Here is a 26,659-nt window from a genome sequence, read left to right as displayed (position 1 = left end):
TGTAGTTATAAAGTCACCCTTAGAACTTGGCTAGCTTGTAAGCTTTTGTGGTATAACAAATCTAGAATAGATTTATTTATTTAAAAATGTTTAGCATTCTTACTTAAAAACAAAATTAAAACAGTTTTGCATGCATGTTGTTTTATTTAAGTGAAGCATATAAGCACATGAAGCATCTACATCTGTTTCAATTCCACATAAATAGCAATGCTCTTCCTTCTCACAGTTAACAGAAGTTTGAACGAGTTGATAGGTGAGATATCATGTCTATGATAGGGCGGATTTAAAAATCAAAGGTCACTGTCTAGTCTATAGAGATGACATGATAGGACAGAATTGGAGTGCGCTGGTTCTGCAGGTGTGCACAACAGAGATCTCTTTAGCTGGCCTGTTACCGCGGTGGAGAAGGTAAGGGCTGGAAAATATGTAATATATGTGTTTAATGTTTTAATGCTTAGACATTGGGAACAGTTTGATTGCTTTCATAAAGGATAAATATGTTTTGGTTTTTAATATGTTTTACTACATCAGAATTGTACAAACCATGTACATAATTAAAAAGCTTAATAGCGGTCAGAAATTACAGTATTGGAAAATCTTTGGAAATGTTTGATTCAGTGCCCAAACAAAATCTGACAAATATTTTGAACACAAACTGTTTAGACTTCTGTCTTTGATTGTTTTTAGGTAACCTTATACAACAACGTTTAATTAGTTAATGTTATTGTATTTACTGATGAACTAAGAATGAACAATACTTAGTTATTAAGTTATACAGTAAAACTTCACACAGAATCTGCACGTGCAAAAATCCACAGATTTCCGCAGATTTTTAGCCCATAATTGAGTCTGTTTATTTACTTGTGTAAATGTGTGTACATTTATATTTATCCAGTTGTTAAATTCATGTTAAAATAATATGATTTGTTTACAATAAAATAAAGTTTGTAAAGTTATATTTTCTGTCTTTTGGTCGATATATTATATGAGAGACTTGCTTTCCCAGATAAGTGAATATAATTGGATTTGCATTGTAAACACTAAATAAAAGTTAAAAATGCATTATTTTTTATTTTATATATGAAGTTTTTAGTTATGATACTCCTAAAATCATCACACAAAATCCGCAGCTTTTTTACAAAAATCTCCACAGAAATTGCAAAAAATGTCTGAAGATCCTGTCTGGCCCTAATTATGACTACTTAATTATTTTTTAATAACTTATTTAGTATTAAGTTAGTTATACAGTATTTATTAATCATAGTTCAACCTTTACTATTGCATTATTAAAACCCAAAGTTGTGCTTAAATAGTTCATGGACTGTGAGTTAACATGAACTAACAATGGACAACTTTATTTTCATCAACTAACGTAACAAAGATGATTAAATTCTGCATTAAATGTATTGTTCATTTTTTGTTTGCGTTAATGAACACATAAACATTAACTAATGTAACATTATAGTGAAATGTTACCATTTTTTGCAGTTTTTGTGAAAAACCTAATTTAGAAAACATAGATTTTATATAATATTAAAATAGTGTTTATGTGTAATTTTCATAATAAAAAACTATTTTAATTTATAAGGTTTAAAATTCTATTTTCAACCCTTTTGTTAAGACATGGATTAAAACATACATTTTATTTTACAATCTTTCAAATATACAATTACTTTTTAAAAACATTATTGAACTGAAATATACTATGTTACACTGAAACAAAAACAAATGATCATTTCTAAATGAATATGAAAAACAATTACTCAAAATCAATTTGTAGCTTAGTTGGTTTATGTAAGTACATTTGGAATATGACTGTGTTTTAATCACTTCAGCCTGCTAACAATTTGTTGAAGTAAATGGCGTTTTGAACAATAAATATTCATATGTATTTTGTATTTGAAATGTTTCAAACATTTGACGAGCTGACAGTTTATGCTTTTCTTAAGGCTGAGGTCCTCAAAAGTGCAGCCACTATGAAGAAGAGTATCTTGAAAGCTAACCGTAAGTTCAGAGATTATGATTTCAAAAACAATTTATACCATGTCTTTAAAATGCAGAGAGTAAATATGTTTGTGTATAACAGGATATGAGGCGCCTGAAGCCGGTTTGAGTAACTCTATTGGAGCTGTAACCTGGACTCTTCCTGATGAAGGTCTTCAGGCTCACAGCTCAGTTCCCAGCAAGAGCAGCCAAAGCCCCAGACAAAAGGTAAACAGAGATAGATGGACGGACAGATGGATGGATAGATGGATATAGATAAATAAATCAGACAGACGGACAGAAAGACGGACAGAAAGACAGACTTTTGCTAATCTGTTGTATTGCAGGATTTGAAGGATCTCCGCAGCCTGCAGGAATGTGTGAAGTTTATCACTCAGTGGAAACAGCAGGTCGACCAAGTCTGCAAGGTAATGTGTCATTTATATACATGAATCGATTTTAAAAGTTACACTGTAAAAACTTACAAGCTTGCTTTAAACATTTACATTGAATCAAATTAACTTTGTGTGTCACTGATTCAATAAAAAAGAAGTTAAGGGGTTAGTTAAGCAGTTATTCCACCAGTTTGACTGTTTCTTTTACTGTTGAACACAAAAGAATATGTTTTTGAGGAATGTTGGAAACTATTACCCATTGGCTTTCATAAAAAAAAAAAACAAAGACTATGGGAGTCAGTGGTGACAGGTTTCTAAAATTCTTCAATATATCTAAATATCTTTTGGGTGAAAAAGAAATGTAAAAACCTTTAGAACAAGTTTAGTAAATGACAGCAGAATTTTCTTTTTTGGGTGAACTATCCCTTTAAAGGTCTGATGAAGTGCTTATAAATGTGCAGTTTTTATGTGATGTTTGATGTCATCTCAAATGAAAAATTAAGAGAGGGTGGCACAGAGTAGCTCCTCCCCTTTTCAAAACAGCCAATAGTGTTTCGTTTATATCACAGCTCTGCCAATGAGACGAGAGTGTATGAGATCAAGCACGTCAAATGAAAAGCAAATAAGAAGCGTCTTTAATGGGGCTGGGCATGTCAGACACTAGAGAGCATTCGATTGATTTGTCATGATTTGATGAGAAGCTGAAATATGAAGTGACATGAAAAAAAACCCGTTGATCCATTAAAGTGACAAACTGCAAGCTTGATGTTTATATAAGATGTTTATATAAGTTTTATATTTTCTAATGTGAATTTTGTCACTGTTTTGGAGCAATCTAGCAATACTTAATTAAAACTAACATCTAAAGTCTTTTATTTTAATTTCACAGGTCATTTTAAACTGTATTGTGGTTTCATTCCTGAATGAATCAAGGTGATTGATCAAATCAGTTAAATGACTGAAGGAGTGACTTGTTGCCTTGTATAGATGTAAACACCCCAACAAAAATGTTTCAAATTGCGCACAGTATGAGGGCGAGTAAATGAATATATGATTTTTTTTGGTAAACTGTCTCTTTAAATGTTTAAAAAAGCCCATAAAGGTTGCTTGGCAACATCTTAAACACAGTAATGGTTTATTGCATATTAATGTATCATAAAGTTATAAGTGATAAGACAGTAACTCTGGGAATATGATTGAACTATGCACAATGGAACGGTAAGGAATGATTATTGTGTTTCAAAGATGTTTGTTTTAGACTTTTTTTTTTTAAGAGTTGCATCACCTTTTGGATGCCTAGAGAGTGATGTCGATGCAGAAAGTAAAACACTTGGGTTAGTTCACCTAAAAAATGAAAATTCTGTTATTAATTATTCTCCCAATCCTTTGTGGCCTTTGCTTATTTTCTGAACACAAATTAGGATATTTTACATAAAATCGGAGAGCTCTCTCATCCTCCATGGACAGAATAGTCCCAAGACGTTCAAAGTCCAGTCAGTGGTTCAAAACAGCTGTCTTCTTTTCCTGTTTACAGGCAATATGAAACTTACATGTTGCACCGCTGACTACACTGAATTTTCATTTTGTGATGTGTGAACTGACCCTTTAATGTCTAAAAATGTCACAATAAACACTGACCGCTTAAATGTGTCTTCTAGCCTGGTGCCAATGCTGATGAAGGCCCGGGTGCTAGTGTGCTTGCAGAGCCACGCAGTCTGGAGCAATGCCGCAAACTCATCCTTGAGTGGGCACAGGAGCTCAGGAAGGTGGACAGTGTGAGTGCATGACTTAGAGACATTTTGACATATGCTGCATCCCAAATCGCATACTTATACTGCACCTTAAAAGTATGTACATTTTTTTTTTTGTGAAGGAAAAATATGTACTTTTGAGTGTGTAACTGAGAAATTGAAGAGTATGCAAGCTTTGGGAAGCCTACAACTTCCATGTTAACAGATCGTTGTTGCTTAGTTATGAGCCCTGTCAATCATCCACACATCATCCACATTTCTGTCAGATTTAATCTCCTACCTTATTAGAGAAGCAGCAGCAGCAGGTTAATCTCCCATTCACGAGTCTTTCCTGCAAATAAATCTCCTCAGATCTTTGGGTAATGCATCTAGACGTTAATGTCCAAATACGTCTTTATAAACGTTTAGTATTGTTGTTGCAGATGAAATATAACACAGAAAACGCGATTTAAATATTTTCCAGTTGGCAACATATTAATTAACAGTCATACAAACATCTTTACCGAAGTCTACTTGACGGTTGGTCTCGTGCATCCATCATGTTTGTTGTTTATTTACACTTTTCACCCGCGTTTGTCGTTCTAATCAAATTCACGTCCAACGATGCACTGTGGGCAATATTAGTGGTTAGAGTATGAACGCTTCTTTTTTTTTCTTTTTTTTTTTTTTTTTTGCAAAAAAACAGTTGACAAGTTTGTAGCAATATGTTTACAATGCAGAATATGAATTACATTGTCAATGAAAAAGAGATACGAGAGAGAAAGACAGAAGAAAAAAAGAATAAAGAACATGATATAAACTTGAGGGTAAGACATTTAAGAATAAAGAACAGTACATAAATTAAAGTCATTACAAAATGAAATAGTTCTGTTTGCTTTCTTATTTTTAGATAATGAAATTAATTGTATATAATGACTAAATTCTTGCAAAAACACAGGAAAATATGGTTTAGTATTAGTAAATTTGCATTTGTGGATATGGAATTTACAAAGAAAATATATTAAATTTATAACAAAACAAGCATTTCTCTTAGTAGGGGCAGATTCATAATAACCAAAAATAATTTCTTTAAAAGTAAGAGAAACATCTTGTTGTATATTATCATTAATAAATAATCCAATATGTTTCCAAAATTGTACAGCATAATTAAACTCCCAAAATAAATGAAAAACAGTTCCAGAATGAAATTGACAAAATGAACATTTTAGAGTATGAACGCTTCCAGTTCTACACTTAAATTTCTTTACCGGAAATAGTCAACCATCTAACAATAACCTTTGGCATACTCTTCTAAACATACTATGCTTTGGGACATACAAATTATATTTTCAAATACTGTTTAAGACGGATAGTTTGTTATTTGGGACGCAGCATTTTTGGAATTAACAATAATTTTTGCATAAGTTGAAGTACCTTTAATTTAGGTACTTCAAATGTCTAACATACTCCTAATATATTTGAAAGTGTAGTCCCCTCCTGCTGAACGCAAAAGAAGATGTTTTGAAAAATACTGGTTGCCGGCATCCATCTACTTCTATAGTAAGAAAAAAAATACTATGGAAGTCTTTTTTTTTGGCTTTGCGTTCAACAGCTCAATTTTCTTTTTGAAGGGTGAGTAACTGATGTCAGAATTTTTATTTTTGTGTGAACAATCCCTTAAAAAAATACACCAGAAACCTAAAAGTTCAGTGATCTCACTTTGCGATCACTATAAATTACCCATACAGTTAAAAAGACACCAAACATCTGTAAGCAAACAGACATCATGGACTGTTCTCATGAAGGTTATTGCAAATAATGATAAGTTTCTTTTCTCCTACCTCTAGTTGTTTAGTGAGGGTACATGGAGAAAAGAAAGAGACACCTCCTGGGAGCAGAAAGAGAGCCAGGCTGACTCTGCCAAGCATATGGAGCAGAAGATCATGGAATGGGCTAAAGAGCTGCAGGCCGTGTCAGAGGTGTGGACACTGAGTTTGACCTCATAAACATAATTGATAATGTATGTGTATTAGGCATGGGCCGGTATACAATTCTGACAGTATGATAACCTTGGATAAAATGATCAAGTTTGACAGTATTGTGATTACTGCTCTAATATATTCTTTTTAAATGTATGGGCTAAAAAATAAAAATAAAAATTCTCCTTTAAACACAATATATTTTATTTTGAGAAACATTTATAATATTTTACAGCAGTAAACAAGTCAGGTTAAATAATTCAAATGAATCATTGACTTATGCTAGTTTCAAAAACACTTTCATGGAATTTAAAATGACATCTTTGGATATCCTTTCTGCTGGAGATACTGTTGTCCTAAAAAACCTTGACTTATCCTTGAAATTGGTTATCGTCCCATGCTTAATTTGTATAAAGTGTGTATATTTATACCTGTGTGCAGCGCTGTGGGGTGATGAGACAAGAATTGGCCCAATTTCTCAAGCAGCTGGAACTGAAGAAGAGGAAAATCTTGACTCTGTTGCCGTTTCTGGAGTTCATAACTTGGTCTTTGCTGAAGCAGGACAGCCAGGTATGAAACAACAACATCTAGCTGGAGTCCATAGTTTACGACCATAAACTGAATCAACTATTTTATCAGGAGATATTATTATCGCTGCTTATGTAAACAGTTTGGCATAGTTTATGAACAGCTACAACACAGCTCTTGCAGTGCAGTGGTTATTCTATAATAATTGGTGCTTTGGGAAGTGTGTGTTTTGGGATACTCTTTACCAGTTATCAGTTTTACTCTTTAGAAAAAAAGTTGCTGAGACAGTTATTGATGAATTAGATAATCATTGACTTCATGTCATGATAAAAAAAACATTTAAAAGTTTTAAATATAGATTTAAATATTTAATAATAATAAAATTATAATATTCCAGTACAGGGTTGCAGCTGAATAGTGCATCAGCTGTGTAAAACATGTCAATACTTACCCCTTCAATACTATAATAATATTGGTATATAAAAAATGTAAGCAGTAAATATCACTCACTCACTTTTCTTTTCGGCTTACTCATCTTTTTCAGTGGTCGCCACAGTGAAATGAACCACTAATTACTCGAGCACATTTTATAACTGCATAGCAGTAGATTTACTTTTGAAATAATGTGTGTATTTTTATGTGTGTTTAAGGGTGTCGTTCCACAGCTATGGCTCCTCAGTAAACATCGTACTTGGAAAACAGGTGAATCTTTTATTTTCAACCTTCAATAGATTGAAATACAAATTAATTTACATTAAGTTCAAAAGTGATCATTTACACTTATGACTGGTCACAGTGTTCTTGATAATGAATAAGGCTACACATAAAGGTCTGGGTACAGATAAGGCGGTCATCAATCTTGCTCTCGTAATTATTCTGTATAACCGCAGCAGAAATAAAGATTTATTGACTCTGACAAAGACCAAATTGATTTGGAAAGGAGACTAGCATATGGTTTTTCTGAAATGGCAAGGCTTGTAAATTATTCCCAGTAAGCATGGGTGAGAATTTTCCTTCTTTGATCAAAGGAGCTGAATGTTGGGGGCCCAAGACTCATCATGGGCAACAATGGCTGTCTCGACACATCCAACCCAACAAATCTGCTGTGGCACAAGTCGCACTGATTTTACTGAATGTTATGGGAAGGACATAGCATAACTCCTTTCACAGCAAAACCGCCAAACATGGCCACAAACAAAAGTGTCTATAATGACCATGTGAGAGTCAAATTTGGGGTGCTTTCACATTCTGTGGTTCGGTTCATTTGGTCCAGACCAAAAGCAACAAATGATACACTGTCGTTTTTGGGTCCTTTTCACACTACACTGATTGCTTTAGTCCGAACCAGTTGAAAAGAACCAAAATGCAGTCATGTGACGTGATGTTATTGAACATATTTCCTAAACTGCTTTTCAATTTGTCAGAAATAACGTGCTTGAAAATGCCAATGGAACTCCCGCAAGTAAACAAACCGGCAGACACAAAATATACTATATAGTTTACATGCATCAATTAAAAAACATATACATTTCGAAAAATGAAGCGCAGCTGGAAAACAGTGTTTTAATGCATTGCAAATGGCGAAGGCGCATCACAAGTCACTTCAGGAGAAGGCGTGAATTAATTTAGCTAAACTGCGACAAGGTCATCTTCTGGACATATTACCAATGATCTATCAGGTAATGTTTTCCCCTCTCTCTCTCTGATTAAAATAGTTGGTTTAGCACTGCAAACAAATATTTTTCCTCCTCATCCCATCAGACTATGGCAACCTGATTAGTCCAAAAAGGCGCAGTACTTTTTGCGGTTGGGTCTGTTCTAGTTTGGATCATGCTCTCACCACAAATGAACCGCTCCACGTTTCGTTTGAAAGTGTACCGAGATCACCTCTTAAGGTGGTCTTGTTTTCCTTTTTTTGGTCCGGTTGCTACATTCACACCTGCCCAAGGAACCGCAAGAGGGAACACAAACTTTAGTGCGATTCAAACTAAATAAGGCAGGTGTGAAAACACCCTTAAACCTTGGAGCAATGGTAGGTGATCACCAGTCCAATGAGTCTGTCCTTGTGCACACTTTACATAGGTAAGCGATTAGGGCCTGGATGAACTGCAGTGTTCTTTTGAGAAATCCTGGGTCAGGTGGACGTAAATTTGACAAATTGTTGCATATCAGGAACATGCATTAATGATTTGTTTCACTGGTGAAAGTGTCAAGATAACAGACTTTCAGCAGGATAATGAACTTGGCCATACAGCACACATTATTCAAGAATGGTTTGAAGAATTTGGACTCCAAATTTCCCAGATCTCAATTTAATTGAGCATATGTGGGTTGTTTTGGATAAACTCCTTCAACCTACAGCACCTCCACCTCCCTACATACAGCACTTGAATGATCTCAGTGGCAGGTACCATGGGACATCTTCAAGGGTGGTTCATGCCTTTGAGAATCAGCACTGATTTGGCAAACACTAACACCTAACTACACTAGTGGTCATAAAAATGTACTATTAATGTAAATTATGATGTAATTTTTACAGTATTTACACTTTTTAATTCAGTACGCCTGATTTGTTTTGACAGAGACACCAAAGTACATTCCAAACTCAGGTACTGATTATCTTCATTGCATAACTTGACATGGTAACATCTAAAAATATAATTATGTTAATCATATCACTGCGGTAATAATGTTTATTACTGTTTTCCATAGTGTGGAGATGGATCCGCAGTGCTTCAGGTATCATTGACTCAGCTATTTACTGTGATTCACCTACCAGTTAGTTTTGGATGAAGCCTAACCTTCGCACTTGTTTCATTTTAACACATGCTCTGTTCAGTGGACATCTCACTGGACCCAATGACTAACCACCCATGGTTACAGCTCTCAGATGATAAGAAGAAGGTACAGGAAGCTCTGAGTGAAACTGAAGTGTCGTTCAGCAAGCAGCGCTTCGACAGCTGGCCGTGTGTCCTGGGTTGGGAAGGGCTCACCTCCGGTCGCTACTATTGGGAAGTAGATATTGCCAACAAGGGCTACTGGCGTATCGGAGTGACCACTGCCTCCTCTAAAAGGCACGGCAGGAGCCCTATGAACCCCTCTGAGGGCTTTTGGACAATATGGAAAAGCACAAGGCAGTTTTATGCATGCACCAAGCCGGAGACCGAGCTGCCTCTGACACTTGTTCCTAAGAAGCTGGGAGTCTACCTTGACTACGAGGAAGGACAGGTGTCTTTCTACAATGTAGAGACACGCACTCATATCTTCACATTTACTGCAAATTTCCGTGAAACATTGTTTCCACTTTTTGCACCGTTGGATGGACGCACACTTATCACACTGTCCACCGCTGAGGTCAATCCAGAAACGGCTTCTCTCTAAATATGCCATCTTTTAAGCTTGACTCCTGTCCTCTTAAGGTGTCAAGCGCAAATTTGAAAAGCACATGTGCACTACCTTTTGAGGTTTACATTCAATTAAAAACACAGGATCTAATCAGATAAGACATTCAGGAGAAAATAGCGTTTTCAATTCATTAACTTAAATTCGCCAGTGATTCCCACATAGACCTTACATGGGCAGGCCACCCAGGTATATTAACGGCTGCTCAAGAACATTTGGTGACACTTATTCTTTTATCCTTTTACACTTTTTTTTTATATCCGCCCAATATAATCGAACATCTGCGATAGATTACGTAGTGAAAAATCTTCTCTTGCTTACATGTTTTGTACTGCGCAAGATCTGTCAACACTCCCACAGAAGTCTCACGTGCTCTGCAGACCCACAGAGGCTTCCCTTTTTGAGATTTTGATGTTAAAGACCTTCTCAGAATATTTTTAGACCTCATCGCCACTTCAAGTTCTAATCAGTATTAAACCTTTACTTAATAAACAGCTGTGGTTAAATGAATCAATGGAGCACAACCATGAAACAGAACTCAAATAAGCTCGGAAGAAACAAAGCTCAAAATAATAAATTACGCAGTTGTTTTCAGCGACAGGATTCAGCCACTGTGTAAACTCGTCTTTCTCCAACCGGGAGTATACAAGCTTTCATTTTCCCATTTTGCCGTCTGTTTCGCTCTATGGTTTCGCTACATGTAGAGAGCGTCACATCATCTTTCTGCGTTTGTTGCAAATTACGTGACATCACCTGAACGAAGGAGGTTGGCCTTACACACCCTAGCCCAAACCAATGGGGTGGATCTAGCATGCCGTTAATATTAGAAGCCTAGGAGGAAAATAAATGTAATGCTTTTTTGGAGTCAAACACTTCGGACAACAGTTGAAAAAAAAACATGATTAGGACCTTTTAAACGCGTTACATTTTCTCATAATTGATTTATCAACTTTTAATACTTTTTAAGATCCCGCAAACACCCTGTAATACTCAGAGGATGAAATCTAAATTGGCTGCAAAATATTTGTACAGCATTAGAAATGATTCATCAACTCATTTTTAAATAATCTACACATTTTATTCTTGTAATTATTATACATTTTAAAGATATAGTCTGTTTTTATTCTTTTTTTCACTAATTTATTTCTCATTTGTTGTATATTTTATTAATTTGATGATGTCAATATATAGCATATCTTATACATCTAAATTGCTTGGCAATACTGTCAAAAATGTCATGCCAAAAAAGCAACCTGAATCTGAATGCAAAAGAGAGAGAAGCAGATTTTACCTGTCTGGGTGCATATGCGGTTCTGGAATACCATAAAAGAATTGGAGAAATAATGGATGTCTTTTTTAATTTATTTAATAGTATTCTTACTTTTACCCACTAAAAAGATACATTTTATAATTGTTTATTAATAAACAAAAATATTGTTAAAAATGTAATTATGTTATGTTTGTTGCATATAATTAACCGTTTATGTGATGTGGGTAAAAGGTGTTTTATCCGGCTACCACAGCAAGTATATTTCAAACCTGTGTGAAGCACTGTGTGCATTTTGGAATATCGCATGTTTGGATTAATTGTTCAAAACTTTAAAAAAGTGCATGAACTGAGTAGGATTTTTTTCTACAAGACAAAAATGCACAAGCTACAATATAAACATTTAACAAACCATGTGTGTCAAAAAATCTTTCAAAATTTTGTTTTAACAGATTACAAGATAACAAAAATGAACATGATGAGACAGCATTAATGGACAAACTAGATCACCGACCACATTAACATCTAAAATGCCTCAGCCAAAGTCTGGTCATCACATGGTTGAGCATTATTACTTACCAGAATTACCTTTTCAAAAGCTTTTCACCTTCATCTTAAGGCAGATGTCATTTAATGAAGAAAAAGACCTACAGTTACTCCTACCATGGCTAATTCCATTTTTATATATATATTTGTCAGTAAGCAACCACTTTGTTTTCTTTGACACATTGGAAACATAAATGGTCTACAAATGTTTTACGCAATACAGCTTTTCTGCATATAAATTTAATCTGCATCTTTGTAACAAACTAATCACAACTAATATTTTACCAGAACAATATGATCAAATTTACCAGCAGGGAGATCCTGTTTTGATCCTGTTTGTTCTTAACTCTCATTTGTCACACATTGTCTAATGATCCTGATTTCTATGTACAATAATTGTTGATTTTGGGCATTGTGCTTACAATGTACAGGTCAATTGGTTATTATGTAGCATGCTTGACAATAATTTGATTATTCAAAGATTGTTGACTTTGCTTCTGCTTTATGGTTTGCATCAATATGTAACATTTTAAAGTCAATTTATAAAAACAAATGTAGCTCACCTGATAAAGAAATTAAAATACATATTTGCTTCGCTTCTCTGAGCATTAACCAGTTATCACTTCCATAAACAGCAGATTTAAGGACTTTCTAAAGCACCATTTACTTTAAATCAAGCACCTTTGTACTTAATACCCCAGCATATGTAGCGCCATGAAAGTCCTTACTGTACTGAACATTTCTCTTTATGATTAAAATGTCATAGTAATGATAAACAGTCATGTTCGTTGAACCTTAATACAAATAGTTGAATAAAATACTTGTAATATTCAAATACTGTCTCTGAAATATTGATCAAATGTGCAACCTGTCCAGGTTTTTGTGCAAGATTAAAATTTAAGATTTTTAAATTAAGAATTTTTCTTTTTTTGTTCAGTTTTTCAAAGCAGAACAGAACAATTGTTAAAATAACACCCTACACTCTACATTTGTTTTAAAGTACTTTATAGGCCTGAAATTTCATGTCTGTGATTCAAGCATTTTCGAGAAATGTGGAGAACAGTTCCTTTGTATAATTAGCAGTTCTTGTGTGTGTTCCCTTTTGTTGAATCCCTGAATGCCTCAATAGTTAGTCACTTTGGACAAAAGCATCTGCTAAATGTAAATGTAAGAACCACCTAGTGTGGAAACTACACCTATAACAAGGGTGTCCAAACTCCGTCCTGGAGGGCCGGTGTTCAGCAGAGTTTAGCTCTAATCCTAATCAAACCGACCTGAACCAGCTAATCAAGCTCTTACTAAATATACTAGGATCGTCCTGGCAGGTGTGTTTAAGCAAGTTAGAGATAAACTCTCCAGGACATCAGGATTTAATTTGGACACCCCTGACCTATATAATTGGGTAATGTGAGAGACTTGAAGCCATTGTATTGTTTTATGAAATATTATTGATATTAAATTTGCTGCTTGCAGTACCAGCAATGTATACTTTGAAAAGTATCTATGAATTATACCTTTCCAGACAATGTGATTATCTACAAGCTCCAGAGAGCTGTAATAACTTTTGCTTTCATAAATCTTACATGCATCTTCAATATTTTAACAAGCCCCTATTATGGGTTTTTGAAAACGACCTTCCATGCAGTGTGCACCATGTTCAAAACTATTGATTCTTTAATAAAATAGTCAACTCTAGGGTCGAATAAATAAACAGTGTTGGGTTCGAATCTTTTGCTTGATCACGCCAACGTCGATATGGTACATCACCAAATATGAAGTGGCGGATCCAGTAAAACGTGAACGCGCCTTTTCCTTCAGACAATAGAGGAGCACGGAGGATTACGGGACTGATCATGACAAAGAGGACAATAACTAACAGATGGAGATTCGGCTGTGGAGAATAAACGGTTAAAGTTTATTGTCAGAATACCACAGTATAGCTGACCTAATGCTGTGTTTGTTCCTGTAATTTTTCTGATTTTTGATACAAGAACCTACACTGCAACGAGGGATTCGCCAGCCGTTTGTTACTAAAGGAAGAATCAGCAGAGATTATGTATGTGACTTTGTCAGTAACTTTTACAGTTCAAATAGCCCCTTTTCTTCTTCCTCCAGATCATAACATGCAAGTGTAATTAAAATTGTTGCCTTGTTCTCTGCAGTTTGCAAAAAAATTTTATTTCTGTGTTGTAATCACTCCACGCAGCTTGTAATCAGGTGTCTATTATAGATCAGTGCTTGTATTGTATCAGTTTAAATTTGTATGGAACGGTTCACATACTGTGTCCAAAACCACGTTGAAAACACGACGCATGTTTCTTCCTTTACCGATTTAAATGCGTTTCTGAACTCGCGATCCTCTGCCTTTTGCCTTTGCTATGGCCACCATCAGCTGTTCTTGCAGACATGCGTAGCCCAGTCAATTTTCAAAATAGTTCAACTTTTGCTCGTGTGGAGAAATTACTGAATGTGTGTGTCGTTGTTTTTACTTGTGGTTAGGGTTAAGAGTAGAGTAATATGCTGGTGTTTAACTGCATTGGGACTGGGTCATTGGATCAATCAGCATAGATTAGCTTCACGCAAAGGAGGGGTTTGGGAACCGCTGAACAAATAATATGGGAGTCGTTGGGATAATTAGGAAATAAATGCATATTATAAATGAACAATAATAATAAAAAAGCATATTATAAAGACAATAAAAGTGTTTTTTGACCTTGCATGCATATCAGCCTGTTATTGAGGACGCCCAAAACATGACCTTTCATAACGCATAATAGGGGTTCTTTAAGCTGTAAAAATATCACTGCTCTGTAAACACGACCCGACCCCCCCAAAAAAGAATTCAAGAAACAGTAAATGTTTTTTTTAAAGAGTGTATTTTAAAACATTTCTCTTAAAAAGAAAAATTATAAATGATTCAGCTAGCTACAAATAAATGCACGCTTATATATTTATAAAAGGCAAATGCGTGTAAACAGTAATAAGAAACAAAACCAGCATAAAATCTATAGCAGGTAAAACAGTAGAAGAGTTTTATCAAGATTTCCAGGAGGGACTTGTACATGCCCTGAGTATTTGACATTTCATTTGCTCATATTTAGACATCCAATCCATAACCATTTGCACAAGCACATGTCAAAACAGACTGGCCACTTATGAGCTTATCTGTGCCACATTACTCAACAACAATCACAAGAGTAAATCAACAACTACTTCAATTGAAAAAGAACAATGGTTGTACTAAATCTAAAAGCGTGTTATAAAGGGCAGCTTCTCTTATTAGCTAAAATACAAAAATAGGAACAGCAGTAATTAACATAAAAAAATATAAGATACAAAACGGTTTTGCTTTGGTATTTTTATTACATAATCGGCTTGCAACCAATTCCGATGGTTTGTTCCAATTAGTCTAATACTCATTTCTTTATAAAAATAAAAAAAAATGCTGCTTACAAAACAACCGAATACTGGCATTATTACAATTTACAAAAGTCACAGGTAAACTTCGTTCCTGAACGTTCATTTAACGGGTCTGTAAAACGTCAGGCTAGTCTTAGCCCTCGCCAGTGCTGGTAAAACACTGCAAAATCAGTGTCCAGCAACAAAGGTCCCAGTGGAGTGAACAAGAAGAAACATGACAAACAGGACTAATGGATCACATGTATCGCAGTTCCCCAAATGACCCCTGTGACAAGCTTTTTTTTTTGGTGTAATAAAAGCAAAAAAGGCAGTCCAAAAAGAGCAAAACTCCCAGTTTCTTTCTCTCTTAGCATCCCATCACCTTAATCAGAGTCGCTTCTTCCTTCGTCCTTCACCATCAGCTTCTTTCCCTGTTTGGGCTCAGATGATTCACGATTCTCTTTTTTGTTTTTTGTCATGCTGAAAGAAAAAGAATGAAAGAATTGTGAAGTTTGTAAATGTCAAATTAGCTCTGCTGACAGGTGTTGTATTAAATAAATTGGATAAATGGTTTGATTACACACACACAAATTGTACAGTGGAATTGAGAACTTACAATTTCTGACGATACTTTTCAGCATCTGAGGCAGGCACCACATCACTTAACTCCAGACTGTCGTTCAATTTCTTTAAAATTTCATAACGCTCCCTGCCCCTCACCTGAATGGAGAAACAAATGTTATGGTGATGCGTACACAAACCACTAGGGATTTATTAAAAGTCCAACAATATTTGCAGTCCACAATGTCAAGTTTAAAGTAAGAGCAGGGATGAGCAATAACACAAACGAAAACTTAAATTTGGCTTAGAAATAAAGTTAGAACTGCTAAATTTACTTCTTAGGTCATCTCAAATACTGAAGGTAATAAATAAATACATTTGCATTTTTAATTAACAGCAAAGGTTTTGTGAAGCCTCAAAATCTTTATTAATGCAAAAACAGTATTGCATAATGTGGAATTATGTCCTGCAGAACAAGCCTTCATAGAGTGTGCCATGCAAAAACAATCAGATGCACTTCTTATAATACGTCCAATAATACCACCTCCTGACCTTACCACTGGTGTATTGTGCACGTCTAAACTAGAGCTGCACGATTCTGGCTAAAATGAGAATAGCGATTTTTTTGCCTAAAATAAAGAGATCAGGATTTTCTCATGATTCAATAGATGTAAAATAAAGGTTAATTCGAGTAGGCTTTTATTATTGTTATTTCTCAAAGATATGGTAAAACAGCAATAGGCTTTGTGTAGGTCTACTGTTGGTTAAAATGCTACATGTTGTATAGACTTGGAATGGTGGACTTGAACGGACTTTAAATATGTCCTGGGGCCTCATGTACGAAGACTTGCGTGGAAATCTTACTAAAACATTGCGTACGCACAAAGCTGTAAATGTGCGTACGCAGAAAAAATTTCAGATGTATGAAACACTGCGTACGCCGAATCTCACGCATATTCTTTTGTACATCTGAATGAACGTGAAACTGAGCGCAACATGCACGAGCACAAAACCCCTCCCTGCCTCCTCCCCCGTATGAATATGCTAATGACTATGCTAATGGAAAACCCAACGGCAAAATCAAGCAAAAAGAGAAACTTTGAACAGAATGTGAATTGGAGGTGCAGCTTTCGGAGGTAGACCGGAGAAAAGCGGTGTTATTTGCAAGTTTGTTCTCCGGAATTAACAACAAAAGAAAAAAATAGAGTGGGAGAGTTTAGCTGATAGGGTTAACACAGTTGGGTCTGAACATCGCACTGAGTGCATTTAAAAAAGAAATAGTGTGGTTTATATCTGTAAAATGTTGCAGAACCTTTAGAAGTCTCAGTGGCGCACCTTATAAGAAGCATGTGATCATGTACTGTCACGTTCGAGCATAAACTCGGCTCGAATCCAGCGTCTGATGAATTCTTTTTTCTTTTTTTCCCCGCTACATATCAGATTTTGCCCACTATTTATCACGAGAAAGACAAGTAGGAATCATCAATAAGTTTGTGCATCATATTTTATTTGCACATTTATTGAATGTAAATGTTTCTGATTCACGCATGCAAATTCATCTTCAGATAGTGTCTTTATAGAAATGTGCGTGCAGTAGATAGCTCAGATTACATTGGGAAAACAGGCGACCGCTGCAAATTGTGCTTTAATGTTTAGCTGGTCAACTGTATGGTATGGAAATCTTACATACCTACCATATGAACCCGTCTCATACAGCTGCCATTGCAAGGCTCAGACACTTTGTAGAGAAGAATTTAACACAACTGCCTCTAGGAGTCGCCAATGGAAATAAAACAGACACGCACAAAAAATGTGCGTACGCCAGCCAGAAAGCTGCCGTGAACCTGCGCACATTCCCACGTTCAGTTCATTGTTAGTAAATCCAAACGTGAGCGATTCTGAGCGTGAAACCTGGCGTACGCAAAGTTTTTGTGCATACGCAGCGTTGATACATGAGGCCCCTGGTCATTATTGTACAGTAAAGTGATGACATCAGGATACAACTATTCATAATTCTGAGGTTGAATTACTGTTTAAGAAGTATGCTTGCAATCTGTCATTGACATTATTAGACCAATTATTGTACTGGTAAAATCAGACATGTATCATTATCAGATTCCCTCTTGCATTGTATTCAACATTATAGCCTATAGTAGTCATACTGAAACTGTTAAATATTTTTTTTCATACTTTACACTTTGTGTTCACTATGAACAAAAAAAACATCAAATGCTTGTCATAATCATAACTCTAAAATGCGAAATATGATTATTTAAATGTGTGCGTGCTTTCGGTTTCATTTTCAAGTGCGGTTATTTTACAACTGTATTACCTGTTATTCACAGCCTATGGAGGTTTTGTCCACTAAAATAGACTTCGTTCACAGGCGTGCACCCACCCTGTGGTGACAGCTGACGGTCAGCTCGCATCACATGTGATTTTGCGGCCGTGAATACATCATTACATATAGACAGAAACTACATATTTGAGGTTATTGAGGTGATTATATCTTATAAATACAGCATGTGACTCTTTCAAACCCATTTGGGGGTGTCCACGTTGCTGAACAACGTACGTAAAACAATGAAGACTTGTGCGGCCTTTGCTTTTCTCCTGAACTTGAAAATATTATTGACAGAATCGTAGAAATGCTGGATCAAGATCGCCTAGGGGGCTGAATCGAGATTGTGATCTTTTTTTCGATTAATTGTGCAGCTCTAGTCTAAACTGCAAATAAATTTTATTCAAAACAAATTTAAAAGCATTTAAATAATGTGTGGCTAAACACATATTTGTTGCTAAACCGTTTTAAAAAATAGTATTAATAAGACAATCACCTGCAGGGTAAAGATCTCCTCATCGCTGCTGGAGCCCTTGGCCTTTTTGCTCCCCTCAGGTCGTAATGTAGCTGAAGAAGATTCTTTCACCAAACCTGCCAGGTTAGATTCACATTACCCTCCTATTATAAGGCAAAATATTTTTCAGCAGTGTAGCAGCAAACTTACTACGTTTGGTCCCAGTGGTGGTTTTGGCCATGGTTTTGGTCTCTTGGTCTTTCTTGAAGTTGCTCTCCTCAGTTTTCCTGTCTCTGCCTGGACATGCACACACACGCACCTCAAAAGACCTCCGGCCCAGCAACTGACCTCTGTGGGACAAAAAAGCAGGATGTAACAATTGAGCATGAGCCAGATGAAAATGGATTCAAATGCGAGATGAGTCCAATTGATTGGTATGTTAAATCACGAGAGATGTTTTGAACTCCAGGAACCGTTTTGTTTACAGCAAAATCACTTAACATGAGTAACAGTGCCAAAAAAGTTGTAGCAGATGCTGATATAGAGGAAGATCTATCTTCATTCAGTCCAGAAGAGTGCCAGCCTGCAGAAGGCAAATGTCTGGCCTGCGACATCACACAGGAAATACAACATATGACTGTGTTTTTTGTCAACTGTCATCAATTACACATGATTCATCTCCGCTGGTTTTTACAAGCGAGTTAAAAGTGCACAGAACAGGAGAACCCTTCAAAGATAAGGTATGTCTATGTCTAATCATCTAAGAGCTCTCTCCCATCATGTTAATCTATGCTTTAAACAATCAACTCAGCCAGTTTATATTAGCTCAAAAACAATAAATGACAGAAAAAAGGCACAAATAAAGTGATCACGAAAAGCGATTTGAACATCTCTCCATTGATTTCTCAATTTGAATATTTCTTAATTTTTTGCAAACTTTCCTCTCTCTGACTTTAAGTGAGCATTTCCAGAGTTTTAATTGGAACTTTAAATAAATAATTATCTTTGTATATGATGCAAAGCAGCATCTAATATACATATATTGTGGGGTAAGAGTTGTCGTCTCGTCATTAAAGAAGAAAAGGTTTGCACATTTAATAAAATATGACTTACGTGAAAAGAAAGAATAAAATTAATCAACTAAAAGAAAGAACAATTAGTCCCTTAAAGGTGATGTCGGGTCTTCAGTTTTATGCTCAGGCACGTTTTGCACTCACACTAAAAGCATACCTCGCCAAAGCCCAATGGCATGCCTCTTCCAACAGGGCCATGGCAAGGCAACTGAACTGTTTCGGATAGCCTAGTGCGAGCACACTCTTATTTTGTTAAGAAAAATTATCGACAAATTTGTAGTGATTTAATATGAGAGCAGCATCATGAAGCATCAAAAAAATAAAAAATAAATTTAAAAAAGCAGTTCACAAGAGGAGGAATCAAATATGCAGTACTTACTCCTGAGTCTCCAGAGTGATGATTGTGAGGATGGGCCTGCGGTTCATCCCCCCCATGCAGCTGCTATTGCACATGTAGTTTAGTAGCACAGTTGTCCATTCAGCACCAAGCTGCAAAAACAGGAAAATGTGACTGTTAAACAGATGGACAGACACATACTCTGGCAATTTCATGTAAATAATAATAATAATAATAATAATAAAATAAAAATAAAAAAAGAGTTTGTAAATCACACTTTCCCTTAAAAAAAAAAAAAAGAATTACAACAGTAAAAAACAAACAAATAAGCAACAATAAACAATACATAAAAGATAAAAGTTAAAATCTAATGCTGGCCTTTGATATAATTCTACTACTTTTAAAAGATTAAAGACTTCAGACATTATTACAACTGAAATTAACATGCAACTATACTTCACTCATTGTACAAAACCAAACAGAATCCAAAAACATAAACAATTAGATCGATAACAGGACACTTGTGAATTTGGCAAAATTTGAACGAGTACATCAAAAATAGAGCTGTTCACATAGTGAAACCGATATGGGCTGGTGGTCTGTGAATATGAACAGCATGTAAATGAATGGCAGGGTTTACTACAGTCAAAATTGAGTTACACTATCCGTAGTCTCACTAAATGTAGAACTGCTTTGAGTCATTCACAACCATTTTATTATTATATGTGGAAAAAAAATGGTCATATCAAAAACAAAATATGCCATGAAAATTTGTTTCCTGTGAAGAAACTGATAAAAATATCACAGCAGAACAGACTTCTCAATGTAATAATGCATTCAAGTAATTTATACTCAACTGTTCTGAAATGTTAATTTTGACTGCAATAAAGGAAAAAGTTATGTTAAAGGTTACATTTTATACACTTACTACATTACTATGCACACTTACATTACTAAAATGTAGTTTGCATAAACATACATTTGGGAAAAACAACATTTTGGTAGGGTCCTACAAAAAGGCTGTGACATACCAAAGCAACTTCAATATCAACTTTAAACTTCCATGAAAATAAAATCAAAAGCATTAATGAGGTTCAACTAGTGGCTACAATACTGGTAGACTTTTTAACAGATCAAAATAGAGAGACTAACCTGTGGTGCTTCATATGGGACAAAAACACTATGCCTTAAAGTGATGTTATCTTCCCTGTAATTTGCTCGCTGATTGCCCTCCACTCTTATCAAATGACCAGCAGGCGCCAAGTCTGAGCAGGGAGAAAACAGACAAGATATTAACTTTCAGTGCAAAAAGTAAACACCTTATAATTGTTTAGCTTGTGTATTCCAGTGTAGGGCTGCACGATTTGAAAAAAAAAATCTAATTGCGATTTATCTGATCAAAATTGCAATTTAAAAATGCAATTTACTAATTTTTTAAGAGCTGCAGGTTTGATGTGGTGGCTTTAACAGCACCAAAAAAGACCAATCATAATCACAAAGTACACTATGCTACTGTTTATTTGAAACCACTTTTTATATAATACAATACAATAAAGTTGTCAGCCGTCATGACAAATTAAGAAAATAACTAAAGTATTTTAAATTTAACTAAAACTATATATAAAATTGTGCTCGTGTGCGTGTGTGGATCCACAAGAATCACTGTAACAGCCAAAACAAGAGAGTGAACGAGAGAAGCAGAGCAGAAATGAAGTTAGCAGCTTTCATTTCATCTCCACATATTGGTTTGGGGGTCTGCTGTAACGGTTGTTTGCTTTTTAACTAACATTAGTTGGATCGTTTTAATTACACACACTTGCCTCCCTCGCCATAGTAATAAACAAAATAATCACAGTTTCTGGCAAAAAACAACAAAAAAAAAACACACCTTTTCAAATCGTCATTTTGGTTTAAAATCAATTAATAGTGCAGGCCTAGAATGATGCAAGAATGGATATGGAAAAAAAAATGTCTGTACTATCTCCATCCGGGGTTCGCTCATGATGGGGGCATCTGCGGACCACTTCAGCCACATGCTCGGACTTCTTATAGATGGCAGTGGCTCGAACCACGGAGCCCTGTGGAGGGGCAACGTCCACCACCATTTGAACGGGGCAAGTTTTTGCCAGCTGACAGAAGAGTTTATTCAGGTCCGGTGAATACTGCAATTACAAAAAAATAAGTTTCACCCAGTTGTTATAGTTTAGCACTTAAAAAAAAAAGTTCAATAATCCATCCAAGCAGTTTTTATTAGTATCGGTAGAAACTAAACAAGTTAATGTAAGAATCATGACTAAAATTAATGAGAAAGCAGATTAAATATGAGATATTATTGACTGGGGTATTCCTTAGTACTGGTGCTTTAAAGAGATAGTTCACCCCAAAATTAAAATTTACTCAACCTCAAGTGGCTCCAACGTTGCTGTTTTTTGTTAACATAATAGATATTTTGAAGAAAGTTTAAAATTGGTGGCCACTGATATCCATAGTAAAAGAATACGAAAAATGACAATGGCCAGTATTTATTCATTTATTTATTTTAATTTTTGTGGTCTACAGAAGATATTCAAATAAGTTTAAACTGTAAGTGACGGTTGGGTAAAACCATTTTTAGGTTTTTGTCAACTTTCCCTTTAAAGTGAATAAAAATTTGTCTCATCAATAATGTATCATCAAAACATCAACACTGAAGCACTATCGGTCTCAAAGAATGTCGTGTCCAGAAGGCTGATTTTAATATGCATTTGCAAATCTTATTAACTCAATTAAAATGCAAGTATGTTAAAAAACACCCTAATGCGTCTTCACTAGCACAGAACAATAAACTAATAACACAAATATAATATTAAATAAAATAACAAAAGATTAGCAGGCATAAATCACTTGACAATATCATCACAAAGATTTACAAAATTACCAATTAATTTAATGAACTACAAAATAATTAACACATTTTAATCACACTTACATTCAAGCCTTTTAAATGTCTTTTCAAATGTCTTACCCTCCTGGTCTTGTAATGTCACACAGAATGTGAAGCACCAGCTTGACTGTCCAGCACTATTAACAATCCTAAAATGTATTACACTCCATCCTAAAAAATGCATAAAAAGACCAACATCTCCCTCCAAATGTTCGCCAGGATATTTTAAAAATGCGAAACACATCTCTGTTCTGAGTGTTTTAGTCTGCAGTTTGTGCTGTGGCAAAAGCAGACACTCCCCTCCCCCACTGCTCAATCAGGACAAGTTCAGACATGTTCAACCTCCACTGATTCTGCCTTAAACAATAAAACTCCACCTCAAATTAAAGGAAATCAAAAACTCTAATCAAAAACAAAGCACAAAAACTAAAATCAATAAGAAAGACAGATTATTGGACTTGATAAAATATAACATGTCAGATTAAATAAGACACACATAAGCTAGACTGCCTGAATGAGGTATATGACTAACTTCTAATATAACCGAATATGAAAGGGAAAGAGCTTTCTTGACCAATAACAAATGCTGCCATTTTATTTTTTTTTGTCATGCAGCCATCTTAGAGCAACACCTCTTTTCATAAAAGGTAGTCAAGAGAGCAGTTATTAAACTGTACAATTTAAAATAATAATCCTGGAATTGACTGTATGAATTTCACCATAATAAACAGCTTGTCCCTTTACTGCAAGTCGCTTTGACAAAATAAACAAAGTTTCTTGCTACATTAAAAAGTCAATAGTACAACTTTTCTCAACCTCTTTAAACAAACATATGACGTTTACTTTATCCATTCACCAATTCACCCATGTCGGTTGACAGAATGAACATCAGATCAGCTTGTCTTGGTAAGAACTTAATTTTTCCACATATCGTTGTAAAAAAACTCACTTGCCATAACATCTCCTGATAATTATCTATTAAACATCCAAAATAAATTAACAACATTTTTTGACTTAATTATCAAATCATTGATCCTAACCACAAATGAATGATCTCTCTTTAATTTCACTATTAAAGCAAATAAAATAGCCTCGGTTTTCAAAATTCAATTTAAACATCTAAAGTTTATTCCGCACCAATTCACTCATGTAGGGTGACAGGAGCTATTAGATTACAGAGTAAATATTTAGGCTAAAAAGTGAGCATTTAAAAAGTTCTAAACCAATAGTTCAACTGAAGAAAGAAAAAAAAAAAGGTTTGGTTGTGGGTGGTACGCTGTGCGACGTCACTTTTTTTTTTAACCCCACCACTACCGGATAACTTTTTGGCGCTGCACATGAGAACATGCCCATTCATGTCTTCAGACAATGCTGTAAGAAATAATCTTCTTATTTGCCCACACCTGATGTCAGACCAACGAGCTAAATGACTACAACAACCATCTCTGAAGTCAAGTGGTGAATATACAAAAGATAGGAGGCCTGAGATATCATTCAGCACAGGAGAGGAGGAGGGGAAGAATGAATGAATGAAGCCGTGTGGTATCCTCAGCATTCAGATTCAACGCTCACCAGTAAGAACAACCTGCATCTCTGCATGACTTCAGCTACATGTCCACATTTAGACTACTATATGCTACATACTGAAGTTAGCCATCTTACTACCATCATATAACCACTTTGCACATACACTTATACAGTATATTATCAGTCATATTTGTCACTAACCCTAATTTTATTTCTGAATAATTTACACAGATTATGAGCAAACCATGGCACATATGCAAACAGATTTCTACATACAGTTTTGTGATATTTTCATTATGGATTATGAATGTTTAATTTAAGATTACTAGATTGATCAACTATACTGAAATGTCTCTTTCCATTAAATTTGTGAAAGTATGTGTGTGTATGCGCTTTTGACTCACAGTGCAAGTTACAGATTTTGCTGTGCCAGACTGCGGGAACCTGAGCCTAAATCCATGATCGCCGGGATAGTCGCTTGTCTCCGGAACAGTGGATGTTGGTGGGAGAGTGGATGGCTGAGGCTGTTCTTCAAGCACATTTTCAAAAAAATTGGGGTCAAACGATCCCGGCAAGTACTCCTGGCAAACACAGAACAAACAAAAGTTCAACACTGAAAACCAAAAGAGGAAAATAGAGATTTCTGGGTGTTTGAGATTATTTTTTTAAATACCTCATCATTAATGATGTCCCAGCAAGAGCCACCACCTGGGGGCTGAATACTTCTGAGACAATTGAAAAGGAAGAGAGAGAAATTAGTATTAATCTGTTGAAGCTCATACAAAGAACTCCAGATAAACAATACGTTCGACAGATGCATCTTAAACAAGCAAACACCAAAAATATTAAGACAGGTACATTATAGCAACCTGACATGGCTGCTAACAAAAATACGGGGAAATTTAGAGAGGCAGGAAAAAGAGGAGCGTTGTGTATCAGGAGTGCGACCCTTGCGAACTTACATCAAATTCTTCTCCCAGAGCTCCGCGAACTCTTGGCTGTCGTTTTGCGCCATTGCTGTGAAATTATAAACACGAAAGTCATAAAAACCTGGGGGGAAATAATATATCACGACAACTAAAATTACTATAACGTTAAAATAAAAGTCGGGATGTTGTTTCTTATGCAAAGTGTGATATTTATATAACATGTACATTCACTTTAAATTTAAAAAACAGGCGATCGCTCAGAGTCGCAAAGATGCCGCTTAACGTTAGCTTATTAGCTTCACAGTTCTGTCGCGCAAGTAGATATAGCTAAAAATGAATAAAAATGCGCATACCTGTACATAAGATTTCTAAAAGTCACCTAAAGCTATTATACTGAAACTCTAAGTTTGCATTTTCGACAGCTAATGTTAGCTAGCTAACAGGCTTAGCGGCTAACGTTAACATCAACGTTTTAGTAACGTTTAAAGCGATGTCGGGCCTAAAGTTCGAAATACGAGTTTCACTCTTAATTCATTACCAGTTTTTATCGAATCGACGTCAGTTTGTTACAATAATACAACACACAAGCGGTCCAATGATGTTGCACACCAAATCCCGACTTTTACTTAATATACAAACAGCTGAATCTACAAACACTAGTTAACGTTAATAAATATGATCGATCAAACCACTAACGCTAGTCAATAAAAGTTTCGCTTTGTTACCTTTGCAAGAATTGATTTTGCCGACCTCCTCTCCACTAAACTACGATTATCGACTTTCGGATTGCCCGGATATGTAGTCGATCGACTTAAAGAATGACCAAAACAAGGAGGTTATTGGACATCCACAAAGCAAATCCGCGTGGAGTTTTGGGGATTCCCCTAGTTACAGGAGGAGCATGTGACGTCAGCGTCACCTGACGGACAGAGAATGAATTAATTGAAAGAAAAAAGAAAACGCTGCAGAAAAATATCGATTTTAATGCACGAATCGATGCTTCATTCCACTTTATATTTATAACTAACGTTGTCTGTTTTATGCCAATTAATTCGAGTGTTGCAAAAGGGCGGGATCTATTAAACGAGGAAGTTGTTTGTCCAGTGAACTTTCTGCATCCAGGTCGCGTAGACGATTTAAATCTGCAGCGTTTTTATATATTATATTGAACAATAGCACTTGTTGACCTTGCGTTTCGCAGAAATAGTAATATTGAAACAAAGAAAGGATCTGTAATGGTAGATAAACAGAGGGATGCGAGGCAGATGTGTCCTTGCTGTGATTT

At 35.5% G+C, this 26,659-nt stretch overlaps 2 protein-coding genes across 13 annotated transcripts; one reads left to right on the top strand and one right to left on the bottom strand.

Annotated features, from left to right (window-relative positions):
- The first annotated feature begins 288 nt into the window (after positions 1 to 288).
- si:ch211-114c12.5 lies at positions 289 to 12,748 on the top strand. The gene is made up of 11 exons (XM_087253479.1): positions 289 to 408; positions 1,950 to 2,004; positions 2,087 to 2,211; positions 2,331 to 2,411; positions 4,037 to 4,153; positions 5,956 to 6,087; positions 6,529 to 6,657; positions 7,266 to 7,317; positions 9,198 to 9,224; positions 9,328 to 9,354; positions 9,455 to 12,748. Exons 2-11 carry the CDS (start codon positions 1,977 to 1,979, stop codon positions 9,994 to 9,996), a joined length of 1,260 nt encoding a protein of 419 aa, XP_087109605.1. The 5' UTR covers positions 289 to 408; positions 1,950 to 1,976; the 3' UTR covers positions 9,997 to 12,748.
- A 1,941-nt stretch (positions 12,749 to 14,689) lies between these two features.
- tp53 (tumor protein p53) lies at positions 14,690 to 26,268 on the bottom strand. 12 transcript variants are annotated; one of them, NM_001271820.1, is made up of 11 exons: positions 26,100 to 26,268; positions 25,408 to 25,462; positions 25,119 to 25,170; positions 24,850 to 25,026; positions 21,974 to 22,157; positions 21,148 to 21,260; positions 20,038 to 20,147; positions 18,796 to 18,935; positions 18,628 to 18,722; positions 15,846 to 15,949; positions 14,690 to 15,709 (listed from the first exon to the last, which is right to left on the bottom strand). In NM_001271820.1, exons 2-11 carry the CDS (start codon positions 25,458 to 25,460, stop codon positions 15,613 to 15,615), a joined length of 1,125 nt encoding a protein of 374 aa, NP_001258749.1. In that variant the 5' UTR covers positions 25,461 to 25,462; positions 26,100 to 26,268; the 3' UTR covers positions 14,690 to 15,612. The 12 variants fall into 12 exon arrangements, with proteins under 12 accessions (NP_001258749.1, NP_571402.1, NP_001315516.1 ...); NM_131327.2 differs by having other exon boundaries at positions 25,119 to 25,167; NM_001328587.1 differs by having other exon boundaries at positions 18,628 to 18,710; positions 25,119 to 25,167.
- Between the last annotated feature and the right edge of the window lie 391 nt (positions 26,269 to 26,659).

This window comes from Danio rerio, chromosome 5, assembly GCF_052040795.2.
Source record: "Danio rerio strain M-AB ecotype USA chromosome 5, GRCz13ab, whole genome shotgun sequence".
Lineage (NCBI taxonomy): Eukaryota > Metazoa > Chordata > Actinopteri > Cypriniformes > Danionidae > Danio > Danio rerio.
Note: the sequence above shows the minus strand (reverse complement) of the source record. Positions and strands in the feature narration are given on the sequence as shown.

Bases quoted from the DNA above. Each gene is read 5' to 3' on its own strand.
- si:ch211-114c12.5 (XM_087253479.1), top strand. From the start codon at position 1,977: ATGAAGAAGAGTATCTTGAAAGCTAACC. The intron at 2,212-2,330 runs GTAAACAGAGAT...GTTGTATTGCAG, and splicing joins GCCAAAGCCCCAGACAAAAG to GATTTGAAGGATCTCCGCAG. The intron at 4,154-5,955 runs GTGAGTGCATGA...TCCTACCTCTAG, and splicing joins AGCTCAGGAAGGTGGACAGT to TTGTTTAGTGAGGGTACATG.
- tp53 (NM_001271820.1), bottom strand. From the start codon at position 25,460: ATGGCGCAAAACGACAGCCAAGAGTTCGCGGAGCTCTGGGAGAAGAAT. The intron at 25,171-25,407 runs GTAAGTTCGCAA...CAATTGTCTCAG, and splicing joins CTCTGGGAGAAGAATTTGAT to AAGTATTCAGCCCCCAGGTG. The intron at 20,148-21,147 runs GTTAGTCTCTCT...CTGTTTTTGCAG, and splicing joins TCCCATATGAAGCACCACAG to CTTGGTGCTGAATGGACAAC.